The following is a 21,417-nucleotide window of genomic DNA, read 5'->3' as shown; positions in this document are numbered from 1 at the left end:
GTCAGGCTGACAGGCCTGGAGTTGCCAGGCCTGGAGTTGCAGCTGTTTTTATGGATTGGGGTAAAAGTAAAATATTTTGTGCTTTAAAGTGTGTGTAAAGCATATTTCAGTTAATTCTGAAAGTTTTGTTGCACAGTTCATTTAGTTCATCACATGGTTCTGCTGCCCTGCTAAAGTGGCAAAAGCTCAAGATCAAACTCAGACTGAGCTCTCGAACATCCAGCAAACAGCTGAACCATCTAAGGACCTGGCTTTCACACGAAAACAATTTCTTTCTAGAATGCATGAGTGTTGCTGTTGACAGTAAAAGTCCTCTGAAAGTCCAAAGTAAACCTGATAGTATCTATTCCTTTTATTCATTGTGCATTAAAAAATACTCTGTAAATATAATTTCAATTATCAAACTTTCAAAACAGATAAAATTCACTGAATATATTGAAGACCTTTATATGTGACCATACAGAGAATACTTTTTAAGTTTCCATTTCTATCAGTTCTGAAATGTTACAGTGCACTTCCTGCATCCTATTTTTGAATTTGTCGCCTTTTCATCTTTAGATTTTCCAGTTGATTTTCTTGTAAACTAACACACTCATCTCATATCTTTCTCATGTCTACGCGTCGTTCTCCTTTGTTATTTGCTTCCGAGGCTTCTTGGCTCCTCTGTAAAAATAGATATACATAACGTTTTGTGCATGATTTATTAGAGCAAACCTATATACTTTTTCAGAAACATTTTAAAAATTAGACTTTCAACAGTTCTATAGAAGCAACAGGAAAACCAATCATCCTACTACAATTCATCCATGCTTGAAAATGTGCTGCTCTAGTTTTTTTCCTCTAAAACCTTCTCAAGCAGATATGGTGCTTGCACAAAGAACCCAAATGCAGCAGCAAAGCGGGTGGAGGGATTTCACAAGGTGGTTTTAGGTTGTTTGTATCTATACGGTGCCTCAACAGAATTTGTATCTCAGACTGGAATCAGAAGGCCTGATACAGAACAGGGAACTGCCCTGGGTGAACTCGAACTGACCGCTGGGTCACCTGGGCTTTGAAACACAAAGTCACAAAGTTGCACTTTTCTGAGCCACCCGCTCTGGACCGATCTCCCAGAGCAAGCTCGTACTCTCCAAACACTGATGGGGCCATCCAGAAAAAAGTGCGACTGACCATCTGGTATAGAACAGAGCACCAGCGAAATGATGAACTCAAGAAAGGGCAGCGCTCAACAGCCTTCAAACTGAACCTCTTTTCCCTTCCAGGGAGAACTTTCAGTGAGAGACAGAGGGCCAAGAACTCTAAGGACACCGTGCTAGTCCACATTTCAAACCGTGCGACTGCAGAGCAAAGCCCCCGTAACAGCTGCGGGGAACACGGAGATGGGCGATGAGAAGGAACCGTCGCAATGCAGCACAGAGTGCAGACCCAGGCTCTGGCCATTGCTACAAGGGACATGAGACAGAGACGCTAAAGCTTTGCTTTCATATCAGCGATACTGTAAAACATCAGGTGTCACGGGTGAGTCATCCAGTCAAAATTACATGTCTGCAAACAAACGGAACTGTTCTCTGTTCTTTAATGACTCAGCATTGCTTAGAACCTGGTGGATTTTGGGAGCAAAAGCTTTGAGACCAACTTTACATTTTCTAGGTGGGGAGAGATGTTGCTTTTGCAAAAAAGAAGTAGTTGTAAAAATATCTCTCAAGCAGTGACCCGAATGGTTGTTTTAAACTTACAGTGAGCATTTTCACGTGGATTTCTTTTCCTCCAGCGTGGTGCATTGTAAAATCCTGAAGTACATTTGTCTGTCGAATAAACATAAACATTGTTTCTTAATTTCTCTCTAAGTCTGGTATGTGAATTAAATACTCTATCAGTTGGAGTATCAATGGAAGCACCAGTGAATCATACATCATCTCTGGAATACAAGCCAGTGTTAAACACGGACTTGCTCCAGTACGTTATAGATCGTGTGTAATCTTGCAGTGTTTCCTCAGCTCACGGATCTCCCAAAGGAGGCGATTCCGCCACGGACCCTGCGACTGGAACAAAGTCAATATTCCGGTGTTGAAAATCTTCCCAAAGGCAGCAATTGCTGTTCAATTAAACAAATCCATAGTGCAATCTCCTCTTTTATCCCTGCTTGTGCAAGCACTCGATATAAGGCAATGGGATGTTTGTGTGCTGGCAGCTGACTGTGCAGCAGAGTAAGCTGCCCAACGACTGTTTTCTGTGAAATTTGGCTAAAAATATTAATTCTCTTGTTTTCTGTTAATTCCATCTTAATTACATGAATTCAAATCATTAATTGCAAAATAATCCTACAGTTTTCAGTTCAAACACAACAGGTAAGCATTACCACAGTTTTCCGTTTGGGTCAAAAATCTTCTGTTTGTGTCAAGCTGATGCTTTGGTTTGGAGCATTTCCCACCATATGGCTCAGGTGCTGCTGAAAGGAAAATTGGCAACAGTGGTAATGGTGGCTGCTATGACAAAATTAAGAATGTTTTCTCTGTGATCTCTATACCAATGTGTCCACATTTAGCCACAGCAAACATTAGAAGAAAAACAAAGAGACAAACAAACCCAACCCAAACACACACAAGGATTAATGCCAAGATGCGGAAGTGATGCTGAGATTCATTGAACTTAACTGCATTCACGGTAACATCGCAGATAATCTCTCTTAAGGAGGTTCCCTTTATTGAAAATTTGAGATAGGGAAGCGTCTCAAGATGGAGATTCAGCTCAGCTTAAGCGAGATGACCGAAACTGGTAAGATGGAATAACTTTCTTCACTTATGATTATTGAAATTATTTACCACTAAATTTCTACTTGAAGTGGCAGATTAGAGAGTTAAAAATAAAGTGAAAGATGTAAAATTATGGTCACATCTGGAACAGATTTCCAAAAAAGAAAGATACAGGACTTTGAATCCCACCTGTAGGCTCTTGTCAAGTTTCTGACATAGTCCATCCCATCAAGAGGACAGCAGAGAGACGGAAAAAAGATGAATTAAAATATCACCACGAATGAATTGAAAGAGAACAAATTCAGTCCCCTGTCCAACATAAAAAACAGAATAATAATAAAAAATAACAAAAAATTGACACAAAATACATATCAGAAGTTTGGATAAGACCAAACTTCATGATTTTCCAAGATAAAAAATAATACTAAATATTGAAAATAATAAATCTATCACAATCAAACCCACCTGTAGACCCACTGAACTTTGGTTCTGGGGTGACATTTACAGTGCGGTAGAAAACATATGGTGATCTGCGAGGTTCCAAAGAATCAGAATCAGTCTTTCTGCCAGCGGCTCTCACATAAGGAACAGAAGAAGCAGTTTCCTCATCCTTATTTTTACGCCTTTGTTGGTAACTTGGTTTTACGTTGGGATCTGAAGAATGAATTCCTAAAAGTGAAAAAGCAAACAGAGATACAGAAATGTTGTGCTGTTTCTCAGAATTTGACATATTACAAGGTCCTAGAGGCTGAAAACAAGATTGACCAAAAAAAAAAGGATTTTTTTTTGTGGACAGCCCAATTCAAATCTATTCAGTTATTTTATTTACAATAAGGTGTTCAGCAATGAGAAGCTGATGCCAAAGTACATTACCTCCATTGTCAAAGGATTGCCAGTTTCTGCTGGGCGTACGCTCCGCTGGAACTCTCCTTCCTGAGCTCTCTCCTCCTTTCTTTGTATTGCTCAGTGGTGCAGCAGCGTTACCATCCCCTGGAAAGGCAACAGAAAGAATGTGGGCCCTGCTGGTGTGCAAGCACAGGGAATGGCACTGCCATTCTCTTCCTCCCGCCTCTGTGAGATTATGATTAGTTTAGTGCAATTTCCTTTAACCTCTCCTCTTATATTCTTCTTTATATTCTCTTGGATGTTTGGATCGTGTCTACTGTAACTGATGTACAACTCTCATGGTCTCTGAGGTTAAAGAAAAGCTACGGCTCCAAAGTAAAGAACGAGCTACAAATACCCTGCTCGTTCTTTAGCTCCTCACTTTTCATGAATGATATCTATGAATCCTATCTGATACAATTCATGGAATGGTTGTGTATCTCCAGATAGTGCATGTAGGTTTTGCAGCCCATTTCTACCTTTGCATCCACAATCAATACAGGTAGTCACCGTGCCCGAGACACTATGTATGTATATATATGTGGGGAAAAAGAAATGGTAAACATTAATGGTAAATATTGTCTGAGAAGATGAATATTACTTGCCTTTCTGTAAGTCTCGCTCCATAGCTTCCAAGAGTAATATTTCCTTTTCCTGAGGTGAAGACACAGTTTCTGCTGATCGGTGTGCGTGAGGGTACTGGATCCTGTAATACTCTCCTAAACACAGCCAAAAAAAAAAAAAAAAAAAAAAAAAAGTAAAATAAAATAAAATAAAGAAAAATAAAATAAAATAAAATAAAATAAATAAAATAAAATAAAATAAAATAAAAATAAAATTCAATTCAATTCAATTCAATTCAATTCAATTCAATTAAACTAACAATTAAAAGACTTAGTATATTGTCTTCATTGCTGTTTCAGAAAGACTGACTGATTTCATATTTACCAGTTTTATAACATATTTCCTTTATGGTTCTTTCCTCTTCCATTTCTGCAGCAGTCTTAGGCACCCAATTAGAAACATCTGCAGGAAATGGTTTTAAAGATTACTGGGTATCTGTACAAAGACCTTCAACAATTCCTAGTAATCATGTACCATCATCAATTTCATTTTGGTCACAGTGGGTTTTTTGTCAATGTCAGTTCTGCTTCTGGACAGAACAATGATTCCTTAGTATCAGGTATTTCCAAGAGCAATGGAAGGGCAGGTACAACACATAGGAAGAAGCTAATGTTTGTGGATTTAAAACTATTCAAAACCATCCTCAGTGCTCACGTTCAACATAATCCTTCATTGACAAGCAAAAGGAAATCTTCTGACTAAACATGTCACCAGGGATGCTTGTCACAAAATCTCTGCCCATGGTTCCTATCCTGGAACATCTGCTGGCAGAGATGGTGAAGTGAGGGCTCCTCATCTGTCTCAGTTAAGGCTGCTGAGATCAGCAAAGCCCCGGCTTTGATTTGGTTTGAATTCATGGGGCTCACTTCTACTGACCCCGGCTCAGGAAGCACTAACAGGGGGTCGTCCCCACTCTCTGGGAATGTGCAATTCATTCTTCCCCAGGAACCACTCATCTCTAAGTGAGACACAGTCAACCGTTTGACTACTTTTAAAAAGCACAAAACCAAACCCAAAATATATATATAAATGCATAGACATTCCATTGATCTAGTGAATTGTGTCCCCAAATTTAGAGAAAGTTTGAGGAGTATTTGATGGCCATCTGAACTGCGGATCACATCCTATGAGTTGTGGATCACATTTCAAACTTTATTTAATACAAAAGAGGTATGTGGATGATAACCGTATTGAAATATACAGGTAGGCATTTCACAGGAGTTAGAATGATGCCTCACGTCTGGTGACCACCACTTCCAACATTTTGGGATAAGCCGGAAACTATTTTCAAAACTTGTCAACAACTCTTTTCTAAATAGGTCATAGTTATTATAACAAATCAGTTGTGAAGTGTAGAAAAGACCCTATTCTACTTCTTTGTAAAAGAAAAAATAATCTGTTCTCGTTGTCATCATCCTCTGCATTGTCCTGTTCATCTTCAGCATTGTTGAGGCTGATAATCAGTGGAGCATGAACTGGTAGGAAAATATTCTCCTTATTTCTGAATGATGCTTGCAGATGTGCTGGGTGCAGAGTCCTTTCTTGGCCACCCTCTTGCAATGGCACATCTGCAGAAAAGAACATGATTTTGTTAGAAGGGAACTAGAATATCAAACCCAGGTCAGACATGCAGGTACACTTTTGAACTCTTTATCATATTGAGGGGATCGTTAAATAGGCAGATTATGACGCTTGGGAAAACTATTCTGCCAAGCTTGGCAAAAGAGCACCTTGCAACAACAGAAAGGATGAAAAAGCGCGGGTACTAACTCCTCTGAAAGAGCAGATAAAGCACTGCGGTGTATCATACTAAACCTATTTTAGTGACACGCCCGCGGATCAGATTTGTTGTATCTCACGCAAGAAAATGTAAGATCCAGCAGTTTAACTTGATAGTTAACTGTGTCACTGCCCAGAACAGCATAGTATCAGCTCTGGACAGTGTAAGCCAAGTCCACCTTAAATTGGTTTAACAGGATTTCTAAGTATTAAAAAGGACAAATGCAGTTAAAATGTTTGCAATGCTATTCTGGGACACATGGACTTTGAATGTATGCATTTTTCAGTAAAAAGCAAAAGGGTTGGATCTATTTTCTCATTCTGATTGTTGGACATTTCTCTTCTAGAGGTTACCCATGTCCTTTGGGCCTCCAGGGCATCTTCTCTGACTCACAGCACACCCAAAATGTGCCTACGTTTTGTTTAGGAGAGCACCACCTACCAGGGGTCGCTGCTGTGGATGTGGGAACTGCAAAGAAAGCAGTGCGGGCACTCACAGAAACAGCACCAAGTTCTTGCCTTGCTTCTCTGGGGTTGGGGGGCTCAACACACCCAGACAGGACACGCTACCTTTCCCTGGGAGAATTTCTGGAACACAGGCTCTTTGCTTCGGACCGGAGGTCTCTCTGGACTTTTCTCAGGACACCTGTCTCCAGCTCTGGAGCTCGGGCCCATGAACAACTCTAGTTTAGGCCCCTTGCTCCTGCATCTGTGACGACTCACGCTGCTCTCACTCCAGCTTCTGCCTGATTTCTGACACCTGTCCTGGTTCCCTGCGCTGGACACTTTCCCTGCTCCAGGTTCCAGCTGTCCAACAGGACTCCTGGAAGCCAAGAGCTCCTCTGAGAAAGGAATGAGAAAAACACCCAAAAAACAAAACCCAAAATCTTGAAATGGTGCTTTTTTATTTTCCAAACGTAATTTGATTTTTAGATATTACATAACCTTGCAAATGATTTCTGCAACATTTCTACTCTGTGGATCCTAGCAACCTAAATCACGACTTGTGACATCATCTTTCCTGCAACACGAAGATCCATAACACGACAGCTAAAAAAGTCACGTGGCAACACTATTCAAACACCAATACAATCCCTTCCTTTGCTCTGAACTCACTGTGGTAGCAGATCCTACGCCACTGATTTACCATGGTACACTTCGAACCTTCGTAGAGATTACTAAGCACTGCAAGGACATTCTTGTGCATGTGCTTACTCTAATGGACAAATAGTAGAGAAAATATTTTTACTCACTGCTGTTAGGTGGCAGGAAAAGTCCATTTATACTTCGAGGTTTGCTGTGATGGAAGGCACAACTGATCCTCATGCAGCCTGAGGATTGCTTTTCCCAGAAACACGGGATGTGGCTGTACTTCTGCTGCAGGAGAAAAGAGTTGTCATCAATTGTAAGCAGAACAATAAACATGGACTAAATGGAGCAGTACACGGTCTGCTGCTGGGACCATATCACCAAGGTTTTGTGGGACCATGTTCTGGTATTTTAGAACTCTTAAAGTTATCTTAAGAGTTCTCATAAGCTCCAGATAACTCTAAAGTTATCCTGAATGAGGTCAATTGAACTTTCATGATGTCAAACTGTTACCAGATGAGGAGCGAAGCCGTTTACTTATTGTACTGCAGACTTTCCATGAGATGCTGGGAAGAAAGTTACTGAACTGACATGTGGTTGAGTTTCCTTTCCTGCACAACAGGATAATCAGGTCAATCCCAAATGAGATGAGCTGTACAGGTGCAAATCCTACACTAGACTCTCATGCCATTAATGGACATGGGTCCTTGGGAAATACGGAGCAGGAAATCAAACCCAGAAAGATGTCCAGCAAAAACTGAAAAACGACAAGTTTGGGAATTGGTGTTGCAAGACTGCTGTCATTGCAGCTCACATGAGAAATTCCCATGGTTCAGATGATCATTACCTCTTCTCACCACTTCCAAAAACCCGATATTTCATCTACAGATGTGGCCATGACCCAGAGAGACATATCAGCTTCTACGTTTACATAACAGACCTCCCTGTCAACACGGCTGTATCAAGAAATCAAGCATCCAAAGCACTCTAAGATCTACAGCATTTACCTGTGCATTTGGGGAACACTGGAAATTGCACTTTTTCCTAGCTTTGCTCATTTTCACAGCCTCAAATGTCAGCAGAAGGCACCAGCACGAAGCAGCTGGTGCCTCCTGCAGCCGGCCAACTCAACAGAGACGGTTGCGGCCAGTATAGAATGTTACGTTTCGAAAGTTCCAACTGCTCCTCCAGCTCCTGATGTCACCATCATGGCGCCAGGAGACACGTCCAGCTTGGACATCTTCCTTCATCTCCATTGCTTCAGTGTGAATTACAGAAAATCGGGCTATTTCGGAGTCTCCCATCCCAGTGTTTCTTTAACGAAAAATGGAACAAAGCCATTTGTCGGGGCTTAAATAATACCCAGCCCCTTGCTGAAGGAGCTGTGGCCTGAGGAACAAACCTTTGGTAATGCAAAGACAAACCGTATTGACCATTTTTTAAGCAAAACCCTTCTGCCCAACATTTTTCTTACTGTAGCTCTTTGGATGGAGGGGTGTTGGGAAGGTGGTTTAAGATTTAGGTCTTATTTCTCATTACTCCACTCAGATTTGATTGGTACTGAATTAATTCCCACTAGTGGAGTCTGTTTTGCCTGTGACAGTAATGGGTGAGTGACGTCTCCCTCTCCTTATCTCGACCCGTGAGTGCTTTGTTTCTCTTCTCTCTCCTGCCCAGCTGAGGGGCAGTGACAGAGCAGCTTTGGTGGGCACCTGCTGTCCAGCCAGGGTCAGCCCAGCACCGCTTCCAAGGTTTATCCCGAGGCGCAGAGCCCGGGAACCACCCGGAGCCCCCTGTGCTGACGGGGGCAAAACCGACACAGCGAGTTCCCCACGGCCCGGGGCCCGGGCATCCCTGTGCTGACGGGCGTGCGGCACCGGGCAAGCAGAAAACCGCCCGAGGAACGGCTGCCGGGCCAACGGCACCGACGGCACCGCCAGGGCGCGCTGCCTCAGCCCGGAGCCGAAAACACAGCGGAGCCGCTCTGGAGAGAGAACGGCGCCTGGAGCCCGGGAGCTGCCCCAGGCCCGCGGCCGCGCTGGGCGCCTCCGGGAGGGGAGGCCCCCGCCTCACTGGCGGCTGCTGGGGAGGTGCCCCGAGGCCACCGCGCCCGCCCTGCCCCGCCCTGTCCCGCCCTCCCCAGCGCTCGGGTGCGTCGCGGGGCTCCTGGCGGGCGGGCGGTCCCGTTCTCCATTTCCCGTGGCGCAGCGCGGGGCGGTGCAGCCGCAGTTCCGCCCGGCGCTGGTCCGGCGTTGGGAGCGGGCGGGCCCAGGGTCATTGAGTCCATTAACCCAACCCCAAGACTAAAACGTCCCCAAGAACCTCGTCTGTTCACCCCTCTAGGGATGGCAACTCCAGCACTGCCCTGGGCAGCCTGTTCCAATGCCCCACAGCCCTTTGGGGAAGAAATTACTCCAAATTTCCAACCTCAACCTCCTTCTCCAGCCTCTTTCCCAGCTCCGTTCCCTCCTCTCAACTCACTCCAGGTCCTCAAGGATTTTCTTGGTGTGAGGTGATCATAACACCTGGGGCCACATTTTGATCCCTGAGGTGATTCTCGTGCCCCTGGGGCTTCCATTTTGTGTTTCACAGTGATTTTGGTGCCATTTTGGGCCCTGGGGTTATTCTGGCACCATTTTGGGCCCTGAGGTTGTTCTGGTACCATTTTGAACCCTGAGGTGATTCTGGGGCCATTTTGAGCCCTGAGGTGATTCCGGGGCCACCATTTGGATCCCTGAGCTCAGCCCAGGGCTGGTCCTCACCAAGCGCTCTCCAGTCCTCCACATTTGCTGCGTCTGCACCAGTTGCTTGAGCCATTCCCACCCGAGCAGCTCCACTATGGCCAGGACAGTGTCCCAAGCGGCCTGAAAACAACATAAATATGGAAGATGTCACCAGGGGCTGGGGAAGGGGACGTGGCTCGGACTGAATATCGGGGGCTTTTTGAGCACATTTGGGGCTGTCTAGGGCGTATCTGGGGCTCCTTTGGACACACCTGTGCCTCTCTTGGGCATATCTTGGTCTTTTAGGGGCATATCTGTGGTGTTTTGGGGCACATGTCAGGCTTTCTTGGGAATATCTGGGTTTTTAGGGGCATATCTGGGCCTCTCTTTGGCACATCTATGTCTCTCTTGGGTATATCTGGGGATTTTTTTGGCATATTTGGGGCTCTTCTAGCACATCTGGAGCTTTCTATGGCACATCTGGGGCTCTTTCAGGCACATCTGGGGCTCTTAGGGGCACAGCTATAACTCTTCTTGAAACATCGGATCCTCTTGGGGGCACATCTGGGGCCCTTTTTACACATCTGGGGATTTCTGTTTGGCTTATCGGGTCCTTTTTTTGGCATTTCTGGGCCTCTCTTGGGCACATCTGGGGCTCTTGTTTTGTACATCTGGGGATCCTTTTGGCACACCTGGGGTTCTCTTGGCCACGGCCTTTGAGGCCAGGGCTTGAGACTACAAACACCATCTCGCAACACCTTTCTCGGCGTCCACGCAAAGCCACACCTTGGCCATGGCGTCTGCTGAGTCGCTCATCCGCAGGAACACTGGGAGCAGCACCCGGTGCGCGTATCTCCTCATCCTCCACTGGCCGTACCACGGCACGGAGCCCAGCAGCTCGGTGAAGAAACGGATGGAGAGCTCTCGCAGCTGCCTGGAGTCCTGGCAATAAACGTTTGAAAGGTCAGATTTCAAAAAAAATTACAGCTCCAGGGGTCAGGTTTCGAAGCAGGGGAGTTGTCCCAGCAAAGGGATCCTGCAAAGGGGAAAGGGACCTGGGGGTCCTGGGGACAGCAGGATGATAATGAAAAAAGGGCTTAGTTCAAACACTATCCTTGGGGAACATACATATATATAAAATATAAAATATAAAATAATATAAAATATAACATATAAAATATAACATATAAAATATAAAATATATACAGTCATAGCACCCTGAGAATGTCCGATCTCATCTGATCTCAGAAGCTAAGCAGGGTTGGGCCCGGTTAGTGCCTGGATGGGTGACCACCTGGGAATAGCGGGTACTGTGGGCTGAGCCAGCACTGGGTACTTGTGGGCAGGAAGCCAGTGGTACCTGGGGGGATTAGGAGAGAGGTGGTCAGTAGGTCAGAGAGGTTCTTCTGCCGCTCTACTCTGCCCTGGTGAGGCCACATCTGGAATTGTGTCCAGTTCTGGGCCCCTCAGTTCAAGGACAGGGAACTGCTGGAGAGAGTCCAGCACAGTCATGAAGATGCTGAAGGGAGTGGAGCATCTCCCGTGTGAGGAAAGGAATAAAGAGCTGGGGCTCTGGAGCTGGAGAAGAGGAGACTGAGGGATGACTCATTCATGGGGATCGATATCGAAAGGGGGAGTGTCAGAAGGATGGAGTAATCAGTGACAACCAATGACAGGACAAGGGGCAATGGGTGCAAACAGGAGGTTCCCCTTAAATATGAGAAAAAACTTGTTCCTGGTGAGGGTGTCAGAGCCTGGACCAGGCTGCCCAGGGAGGTTGTGGAGTTTCCTTCTCTGCAGGCATTCAAACCCGCCTGGACACCTTCCTGTGGAACCTCAGCTGGGTGTTCCTGCTCCGGTGGGGGAACTGCACTGGATGAGCCTTCCAGGTCCCTTCCAACTCCTGACACTCTGTGATTCTGAGTGCTCGCAGCATCACCCCGTCTGCGGATTCCATCAGCCTTACATCGTCAAAGAGGGGCCGGAGCTTCCTCGCTACCCACACAACTATGGAGGTGTTCCTTGTGTTCAGGTGGCCCACCATGTTTTGAAAGAAGACCAGGGCCTTCTTCCTGATGTCTATTCTATGTTGCTGTGGTTGAGTACCCCGGTGAGGCACGGCACGAGGACCTGCAGTTTTCTTGTCTGTAGGAAGAAAATTTGGTGCTTTTTCTTGGTGAAATGGGCAAAGAGCGCCATGGCCATAAAAAATGCTGGTCGCTGAGCATCAGCTTCGTGGCACAGGAGTCTCTGTGGGAGTCTCTGCTCACCATGTCAGGTCTTTCTGACAACATGATGAGGCTGTTGAGCAACAGACAAGCCATGTTCGGGTGCCCCTTACAGTAACTCCTGACACTGTCCTCATCCTCAGAATCCTCTGACCAAAACTCATGGCGCCCCATTGACTGAAACAAAAGCAGCAGTGAGATAATGGTGGAGAGATCTCCCCAAAGGTGATCAACCCAGGTGGGTTTTTGGTAACTCACGTCCAAGGAGTGGGTGCAGGCTCGGTCGGCGGCCAAGCGGATCAGCTTGTACAACGGTTTGGTTTGCAGTTTGCTGAGTAAAAGGTTTACGATCTTCTCCAGGGTCTGGGGCATGGACAATATCACCCCCCACATGGCCATGCTGGTGCTGCAGGGCAGAGCGCTCCGTCAGCAGGGCAGCCACGGCGGTTGTGCCAGCGACCATCGAATTGTCAGACTGTAGAATCGATTTAGTTGGAAAAGACCATCAAGGTCATCAAGTGCAACCGTTAACCCAACCCCAGCACTAAAATGTCCCCAAGAAGCTCCTCTGTTCACCCCTCCAGGGATGGCAACTCCAGCACTGCCCTGGGCAGCCTGTTCCAATGCCCCACAGCCCTTTGGGGAAGAAATTACCCCAAATTTGGGCCCTGAACACGATGGAACCCTCCTGGTTCCCACCCGAGCTGGGTTTGGTGCCCATGACCCCACGGAACAGACACCGGTGCTGTCCGGAGTGGCCACGGAGCAGACGGAGCCCAAAGCCACGGACTCCATGAGCTCAACGGCTGTTGTGACATTTCACAGGGGTGGTCTATGGGCCGAGGAAATGGGGGGAGAATCAGAATAAACATGAGAAAACTCATGTGTTGAGATTAAAATCAGTTTAATAAGTGAAATTAAACAATTAGAATAATTATAAATTGTAATGAAAAGGCAAATAGAGAAATAAAACCCGAGGAAGGCAAGTGACGCAGATGAAAACAATTGCTCCCCACCAACCTCCCTCCTCAGTGGAAAAAGGTACAAGAGGGCTACAGGGGCGGCTTCCATGAGAAGGTAAATTTCACCCAGATTCAGACATTAACAGCTGGGTCTAAAAGCAGCATCTCCAAACTGCGCCACGTTTGGGCTGCAGTCAGTACAACTGGGCCATCCCCTGGGACACACTGGGGTCTGGAGCCAAAGCCGAGCTCCCGGGTATTAATGCCAAAACCCCCATTGTCGAAACGGATGCGGTAAGGGAGAGCCCAACACCCAACCCTGGATTTTCAACAGGTGGAATTTAAATCCAGGGCAAACACACGTTGCAGGACTTTCTTCTCAATAACTTATTTTGCAGTACTTCAGGAAGGAACTAAAAGCAGAAATTATAAACGTGGCCTACGTATTCAAAATCAGTATAATCCTGATTCAATACGAAAGATGAGTGATCGTCACCCATGACTTTGATGTGTTCCCTGAGTACCCGAGCGCAGTTCACATGAGAAATTCCCATGGTTCAGATGATCATTACCTCTTCTCACCACTTCCAAAAACCCGATATTTCATCTACAGATGTGGCCATGACCCAGAGAGACATTTCAGCTTCTACGTTTACCTAACAGACCTCCCTGTCAACACGGCTGTATCAAGAAATCAAGCATCCAAAGCGCTCTAAGATCTACAGCATTTACCTGTGCATTTGGGGAGCACTGGAAGTGGCAGTTTTTCCCAGCTTGGCTCATTTTTGTGGCTCCAAATGCCAGCAGAAGGCACCAGCACGAAGCAGCTGGTGCCTCCTGCAGCCGGCCAACTCAGCAGAGGCGGTTGCGGCCAGTATAGAATGTTATGTTTCGAAAGTTCCAACTGCTCCTCCAGCTCCTGATGTCACCATCATGGTGCCAGGAGACACGTCCAGCTTGGACATCTTCCTTCATCTCCATTGCTTCAGTGTGAATTACAGAAAATTGGGCTTCTTCAGACTCTCCCATCCCAGTGTTTCTTTAATGAAAAATGGAACATAGCCATTTGTCTGGGCTTAAATAATACCCAGCCCCTTGCTGAAGGAGCTGTGGCCTGAGGAACAAACCTTTGATAATGCAAAGACAAACCATATTGACCATTTTTTAAGCAAAACCCTTCTGTCCAACATTTTCCTCACTGTAGCTCTTTGGATGGAGGGGTGTTGGGAAGGTGGTTTAAGATTTAGGTCTTATTTCTCATTACTCCACTCAGATTTGATTGGTAATGAATTAAGTCCCACTAGTGGAGTCTGTTTTGCCTGTGACAGTAATGGGTGAGTGATGTCTCCCTGTCCTTATCTCGACCCGTGGGTGCTTTGTTTCTCTTCTCTCTCCTGCCCAGCTGAGGGGCAGTGACAGAGCAGCTTTGGTGGGCACCTGCTGTCCAGCCAGGGTCAGCCCAGCACCGCTTCCAAGGTTTATCCCGAGGTGCAGAGCTCGGGAACCACCCAGAGCCCCCTGTGCTGACGGGGGCAAAACCGACACAGCGAGTTCCCCACGGCCCGGGGCCCGGGCATCCCTGCCCCAGCCGGGCGTGTGGCACCCGGGTGTGGGAGATTTGAGTGATTTTCTTGAAGTTAATGGACATTGTATGGAATTGAACTGAACAGGCCTCTGAGGCCTATGTATCCAGCAAGTGAGCAAGACAGCAAGAGTTGAGCAGCCTACGTGTCTTACCTGACTCTGTACAACCTTGGGTAAAACAAAAGAAAGACTGTCTAGTGAAGAAAAGCGTCAGCAAGTCAGTTATAATATAGATACATTTTGTTTAATATTGGAGTTTGTGCAAAATTGTATAATCCAATCACCTATTAGTTTGTGGCGCGTGAACAGTAGCTATTGACCAATTACAAACAGCCTTCTGATGCGTGGACAGCGCATGGACAGGTTAAAAGATATTTAGGGAGAGTTATAACAGGTAATAAACGGCTTCGCTTAAATTCACATTGGATTGTGTGGAGTCCATGATTCTTCGCCCTCGCAAGTGGTGACCCCGACGTGATCCAAAAGGAGAATTTATGGCGAGGGGCTGACTGCTGAGAGGAACGAGCCCTAGCTGGAGTCGGCGCAGCTGGGCCGTGACCGGGACGCAGTCTGCAGGCTGCGTGACTCCTGATTGATCGCTGCAGAAGCAACGGAGGAGGAACAGAGGATCCGATATCGTTGCAACTGACACCCGAATAGGTGAGCAGTCGGGGGCGAGAGGAGATGGGGCAGAATATATCTGAAGAAGAAGAAGCAATACTGGGTCTCCTCTTGCATATCCTCTCTAGAAGAGGGGTGAAATATGAGGAGAGTAACCTCAAAAGACTATTAATTTGGCGTAGGGACAATGGATTTTCTGCCAATTCGTCAGGAGCTTTTCAGATAGAGACTTGGGAAAAAGTGGGAACTGTTTTGTGAGAGGCGGTTAGTCATGGAGAAGAAGATATTCTTGGCCTTGTAACCACCTGGCAACTGACAATTACCACACTGAAACAGTTAAAAGATGAAAAAACTGTTATACAAGACGCATTTGCTGCATTAAGTCCTATAAAAGAAGACAAGACTGTTATGAGCCTTAGTGACTCAAAACAGGCATTTCCAGCTCAAATGCCGATTAAGTTGCAAGTTTTTGCTCGTGATCCAACACAGTGTTCACTCCCAGAGGAAGTGCTGGTAGAGGAACTGTCTGCACCTCCCCTGGAAGAAGAATCATTGAAAAAACAGAGCCAGCATAGTGAGGACATGGAAATTCATGAAAATGCACCAACCGACTCGACGAAGAAGAAACTGTTTTATCCTCCTTTGCCGTCGTCTACACCGCCTACTCTTGAACCTCTGATTCATCCTGGGTTTCCTGATAAGCCCAAATGGGCCCAAGAGCCTATTCAGAAACTGGAAGGTTTGGAGAAACAACAACAGATTCAACAAGCCTATTTAGAAGATCAGCTGAACAGAGAAGACATGATAATACATAGACTGGAACAGAACATTTCTGATAAACATTCTGGGGGGGTGGTGGGAGGTACGGGAGCTACGGGAACTGCGGAGGGTGCTGTGGGTGGTAATCCTACCATGAGGTGGCAGGGTGTTATAAAAAATGCATTGCTTGAAGGGGAAGTTTTACCGTTCATGTATCCAGTGATATTGGGGGATACGGGGAATGATGGAAAACAGAAACCTAATTATTGGGTTTCTTTTCCTTGGGAAATAATTAAGGAGGCTAGGAAATCAGTAAAAGAACATGGGTTACAGTCACCTTATACTCCAGCATTTATTGATAATATTTTTACTACTAATCTTATGACTCCTTCAGATTCGTGTACGTTGATGCAAATGATACTAACACCACTTCAGCAGTTTCTGTGGCGAACGCATTTGTATGATTTGGTACAGCAAGCAGTAATGCAAAATCTAGAAAGGGGGGATGGAGATCCATTAAAAATAGCGACAATAGATATGCTCTTAGGTCAGGGAGAATTTGCTGATGTACAAAGACAAGCTAGATTGCTTGCACCAATATTACATCAGTCAATGAACTTAGCTAGAGAAGCATAAAAACACTGCCTGAAGATGGAAAAGTTATACCTCCATATACTACTGTTAAACAGGGTCAAAATGAGTCCTACATGGCATTTTGAGAGCGTTTATATGAAGTATTAGAAAGGCCACAGTTAACTGGTCCGATTTGTGAATCACTGCTTATGACTTTAGCAGTGGACAATGCTAATCCTGCTTGTAAGCGTATTTTACAGGCGATGCCAAAGAATTCGACTTTAGTTGATATGCTAGAGGCATGTTCAAGGGTGGGTACACCAGAAGAGCACGCTGGTTATATGGCTAATGCTTTTGCAGCAGCCATAAAGCCATTAATTCAAAAAGGTAAACAGGAATCAGGACCTTTGTGTTATAATTGTGGAAAATCAGGTCACATAAAAGTGCAGTGTAAAGCAAGTAAGCTGAAACAACTGATAAAGGAATCAAGTAGTGCTAACACTGGTGTCTGTACTTGTCAAAAGTTTGGACACAGGGCTGTGGATTGTAGATCAAGATTTACTAAAGATGGTAGACCTTTAAACGGGTCACTGAGTGCGGGGAGGGGCAGCGCGATGACACAAAACAGCAACCCTCACAGGCAGGCTGTTTGGACAGCATCGCCACCGCCACCTCAGGGAGTGCAGGAGTGGATGTTTCAATGGCAGTAGAGACAACTCTGGTGGATTCACAGGTTTGCTGCATTCCTACTGAAATGCACGGACCTTTGGGTCGAGGGTTAAGTGCGCTACTGCTGGGGAGATCTTCTACATCTAGAAAAGGAGTTTTTGTTTTACCAGGAATCATAGATGCTGATTTTACGGGAGTGATTTCTATTATGGTATGGACACTTTTTCCTCCAGTTCATATTCCAAAAGGGTCAAAAATTGGACAGTTAATTTCTTTTTATTCAGCAATTCCAAAAGTTCAACACAAGGAACGTGGTAAGGGAGGTTTTGGTTCTACTGGACCTCCTGAACTCTATTTGGCATTGGAAATTCAGAAGAAAAAACCTACACAACAAGTGACATTGTCACATCCTGATGGAGGAAAACTTTGTCTGTCAATGCTTATAGACACTGGTGCAGATGTTGCTATTGTCAGCCTAGAACAATGGCCTTCTAATTGGGAATTAGGCACTCCAAGCTTACCAGTTATGGGTGTGGGTGGTGTGCAAGCTACAAAAGTGAGTGCTAAGCCTGTTCAGGTGATGTTAGAGGATGGCAGCCGCTGCACTGTACGACCTTACGTCATGTCACTTCCTATTTGTTTATTAGGAAGGGATGTTGTTAGCCAGTTAGGAGCAATAATTACAACTGGGACAAAAAAATTTTGACAGCGGTCACTGAAGGGCGACCATCCTAAAATTAAAATGGAAAACAGAGACTACAGTGTGGGTTGATCAGTGGCCGCTATCAAATGAAAAGATCGCCTGAATTAATGACTTACATTTCAGAACAGTTACAGTTAGGACATATTCAACCTTCCACGAGTCCATGGACCACTCCAATTTTTACAGTTCCAAAAAAGAGTGGAAAATGGCATCTTTTGCAGGACCTCAGAAAAGTTAATGAAGTAATGGAAAATATGGGAACACTACAGCCTGGCTTACCATCTCCTAACATGATTCCACAAGAATGGGATGTGTTAGCAATAGACCTGTAAGACTGGTTTTTTTACCATTCCGTTACATGAGGATGATTATGAAAAATTTGCTTTCTCGGTTCCATCAGTTAATAAGCAAGAGCCTATGAAAAGATATCATTGGGTTGTTTTACCCCAGGGCATGAAAAATTCACCTGCTATGTGTCAGTTATATGTTGCTTGGGCATTGGCACCTCTACGTGACAAACACAGAGAATTGATCATATATCATTACATGGATGATATTTTGATTACTGGAAAATCACTTCAAATTGAATTGATAGTTACAGAACTAGAAAAAGAGTTAGGAACCAGAGGTTTAAAAATTGCACCAGAAAAAATTCAACAAACACAGCCTTAGAAATATTTAGGTTGGGAAATTACTAAGGCTACAGTTCATCCGCAAAAATTGACTATCAGGACTAACATTCTGACTTTAAATGATGTTCAGAAAATGATGGGTGATTTGAATTGGATTCGTACCTGTTGTGGTTTTACAAATGATGATTTACTGCCAATTGCTAAATTACTACAGGGAGGAGGTGGGGTTGATGCTCCACATTCAGCAAATGCTGAAGTACAACAAGCATTAGTTAACATTATGCAAAAAATTTCCAATCATTATACATACAGATGGGATCCAGAACAAGAATTAGGATTAATGATTATTAATAACTCTGCACATCCTTTTGCTTTGATTATGCAGTGGGCAAAAGAATCTGATCCACTCGGAATTTTGGAGTGATTGTTTCTTTCAATTCAACCCAAACGATCAGTAGTTACCAGAATAGAAACATTTGCACAATTGATAATAGAAGGTCGATCTCGTATAGTAGAAATAAGTGGGAAAGAACCAGATTATGTAGTCATACCTTGGTCAGCCGAATATTTGCAATAGGCGTTACAGAATTCTATAGATCTACAGTCTGCAATGTTAGATTACTCAGGACCAATTAGAGTGCATTATCCTCCACATAAGCTTATGGGGTGGTTGCCAACATTTCAAATAGAACAAATGCCTCTTCTATCTCTGAATCCAGTAAGAGGTGTCACTGTTTTTACAAATGCAGGAGGTCGTTCACAAAAAGCTGCAATAACATGGCAGGAAGAGGGAGAATGGAAGGATTTTGTGCTAACTGATCTAGAGGGTTCAGTTCAACTCATAGAACTACGAGCAGTAATTTAAGTCTTTAAGATGTGGGACAAACAACCTGCAAATGTAGTACGTGATTCACTTTATGTTGTGGGGGTTGTACTGCGATTAGAAAGAGCAGTTTTGAAGAATGTTGACACTTTACTACAGTACAGATTATTTAAAATTTTATGGGATTTACTGAATCAGCGAACACATCGTTACTTTATCACTCATATCAGAAGTCATACAGGCATTGCTAGTAGCTTAGCTGAAGGTAATCAGCGCGCAGATAGATTAGTTGCACCTGTTTGGATGGGTCCTTCTATACACAGGTTTGCTCAAGCTCATCGCTCACATGATTTTTTCCATCAGTCGGCTAGCGTTTTACAGAAGCAGTTTCATATTCCTGAGATTGATGCACGAAACATTGTTTTGTCCTGTGCTGATTGTCAAAATTGCTCTGGTGGGATTTCAGGAGGTGTTAACTCACGAGGTCTTGGACCTTTAGGGGTTTGGCAAATGGATGTCACACGCTTTGCAGAATTTGGACGTCTCAAGTATGTTCACGTTTCGATTGATGCCTTTTCTCATGTTATATGGGCTACTGCTCAGGCAGGAGATTCTAGCAAATATGTTCAAAAACATTTAAGGGCAGCTTTTGCGGCTCTTGGTATTCCAAAAGAAATTAAAACAGATAATGGTCCTGGCTATATTGCTCGGGCCACCACTCAATTTTTATCCTTATGGGGCGTTACTCATACGACAGGGATATCGCATCAACCAACAGGGCAAACTATTGTGGAATGTACACATCACACCTTAAAACAGCTGTTGCAAAAACAAAAAAAGGGGGAGGTAGGCCTAGCACCTCAAGAGCACTTACAAAAAGCTATATATGTTATGAACTACCTTAGGTCACCCAAGGGAGAAAAGGTTCCTCCTATGGTAACTCACGGTGCAGGTTTAATAGGAGGTTTAGAGCAAGTCAAAAAGGGACAAGCAAAAGTTTGGGTAAAAAATGGAGTTACAGGACAATGGGAAGGTCCATGGAACTTGGTAACATGAGGACGGGGATACGCCTGTGTTGTTACAGGATCAGGATCGCGCTGGGTTCCGGCGAAGTGGATCAAACCCTGGCTAGAAAACACTGCTCAGAGCACAGAAGTTAGAAAACAGCAACGAGACGCGAGAAGCAGAAGCAGCGTCATCTAGTGGTGAAACTGATTAGATACCTAGCATACAATTAATAACATAGAGGGGGAAAATTAAGACTGACTAGTTTTAACCTGTTGGGATAATATAACTGCTTTGATTATTCATACAGAGCTCAATGATGTTATGGATTTTGCAATGCATAGTAGGCATTACTCTAATAGTGCTAAACATAAGTGATGCTTTTTGGCTTCCTTCTCAGCCAAAGAGTAACATTTGGATAACCTTAGCCAACATGACAGGTCAAGACTCAATCTGTTTAGCTACTGCATCTCCGAGCAATCCTTTTTCAACATGTTTGGTTGAAGTTCCACTAGATACCTGTCCTGTTCCTGGAAACAAGAAACAATTGGTTGATGGTAAAAATGTGACAGATAATTGGGACATCTGGGTTGTAGACCTACCACAAGGAGGTTTGGAACCTCAAGAAATTGAGTTACTAGGATCAGTAAAAATGGATTTTTGTCTGTATTTCAATTATTCAGGGAAAAACATCTCTCCTGTGCAAGTGGCAAACACTTCATCATCTGTATACCACAATCAGAGTTTTTGGTGTAATTATACCAGTCCAAATGTATCTAGGGCTACCAACATTCCTTTGAAGTTACCCCCAGGAATTTTTCTCATTTGTGGAGATAGAGCTTCGCAAGGAATTTCTTGCTACATAAAAGGAGGACCATGTTCTTTAGGGAGACTGACTCTATTGACTCCAAATACATCAAACATTTTAATGCATAAGAGAGGAAAAAGAAGCATTCATGCTTATAACAAAGATTGTAAAAGTAATATACAATTTTGGGGAAAAGG

At 44.6% G+C, this 21,417-nt stretch overlaps 1 protein-coding gene and 1 pseudogene across 1 annotated transcript; one reads left to right on the top strand and one right to left on the bottom strand.

Annotated features, from left to right (window-relative positions):
• Positions 1-1,701: 1,701 nt before the first annotated feature.
• LOC136104882 (uncharacterized protein C12orf50 homolog) lies at positions 1,702-7,367 on the bottom strand. Its single transcript, XM_065844153.1, has 7 exons — positions 7,295-7,367; positions 5,636-5,830; positions 4,587-4,664; positions 4,244-4,357; positions 3,627-3,743; positions 3,219-3,422; positions 1,702-1,805 (listed from the first exon to the last, which is right to left on the bottom strand). Exons 1-7 carry the CDS (start codon positions 7,365-7,367, stop codon positions 1,702-1,704), a joined length of 885 nt encoding a protein of 294 aa, XP_065700225.1.
• A 3,686-nt stretch (positions 7,368-11,053) lies between these two features.
• LOC136105514 (5S ribosomal RNA) lies at positions 11,054-11,172 on the top strand (annotated as a pseudogene).
• The last annotated feature ends 10,245 nt before the right edge of the window (positions 11,173-21,417 follow it).

This window comes from Patagioenas fasciata, chromosome 9 (assembly GCF_037038585.1).
Source record: "Patagioenas fasciata isolate bPatFas1 chromosome 9, bPatFas1.hap1, whole genome shotgun sequence".
In the NCBI taxonomy this organism is placed as follows: Eukaryota; Metazoa; Chordata; class Aves; order Columbiformes; family Columbidae; genus Patagioenas; species Patagioenas fasciata.
This window is presented reverse-complemented; position numbering and strand designations above follow the sequence as displayed.

Coding starts and splice junctions, on each gene's coding strand:
- LOC136104882 (XM_065844153.1), bottom strand. CDS start 7,367: ATGAGGATCAGTTGTGCCTTCCATCACAGCAAACCTCGAAGTATAAAT. Junction 5,831..7,294: donor TTTCCTGCCACCTAACAGCA/GTGAGTAAAAAT, acceptor TCTTTTCTGCAG/ATGTGCCATTGCAAGAGGGT. Junction 3,423..3,626: donor GCAATCCTTTGACAATGGAG/GTAATGTACTTT, acceptor TTTCACTTTTAG/GAATTCATTCTTCAGATCCC.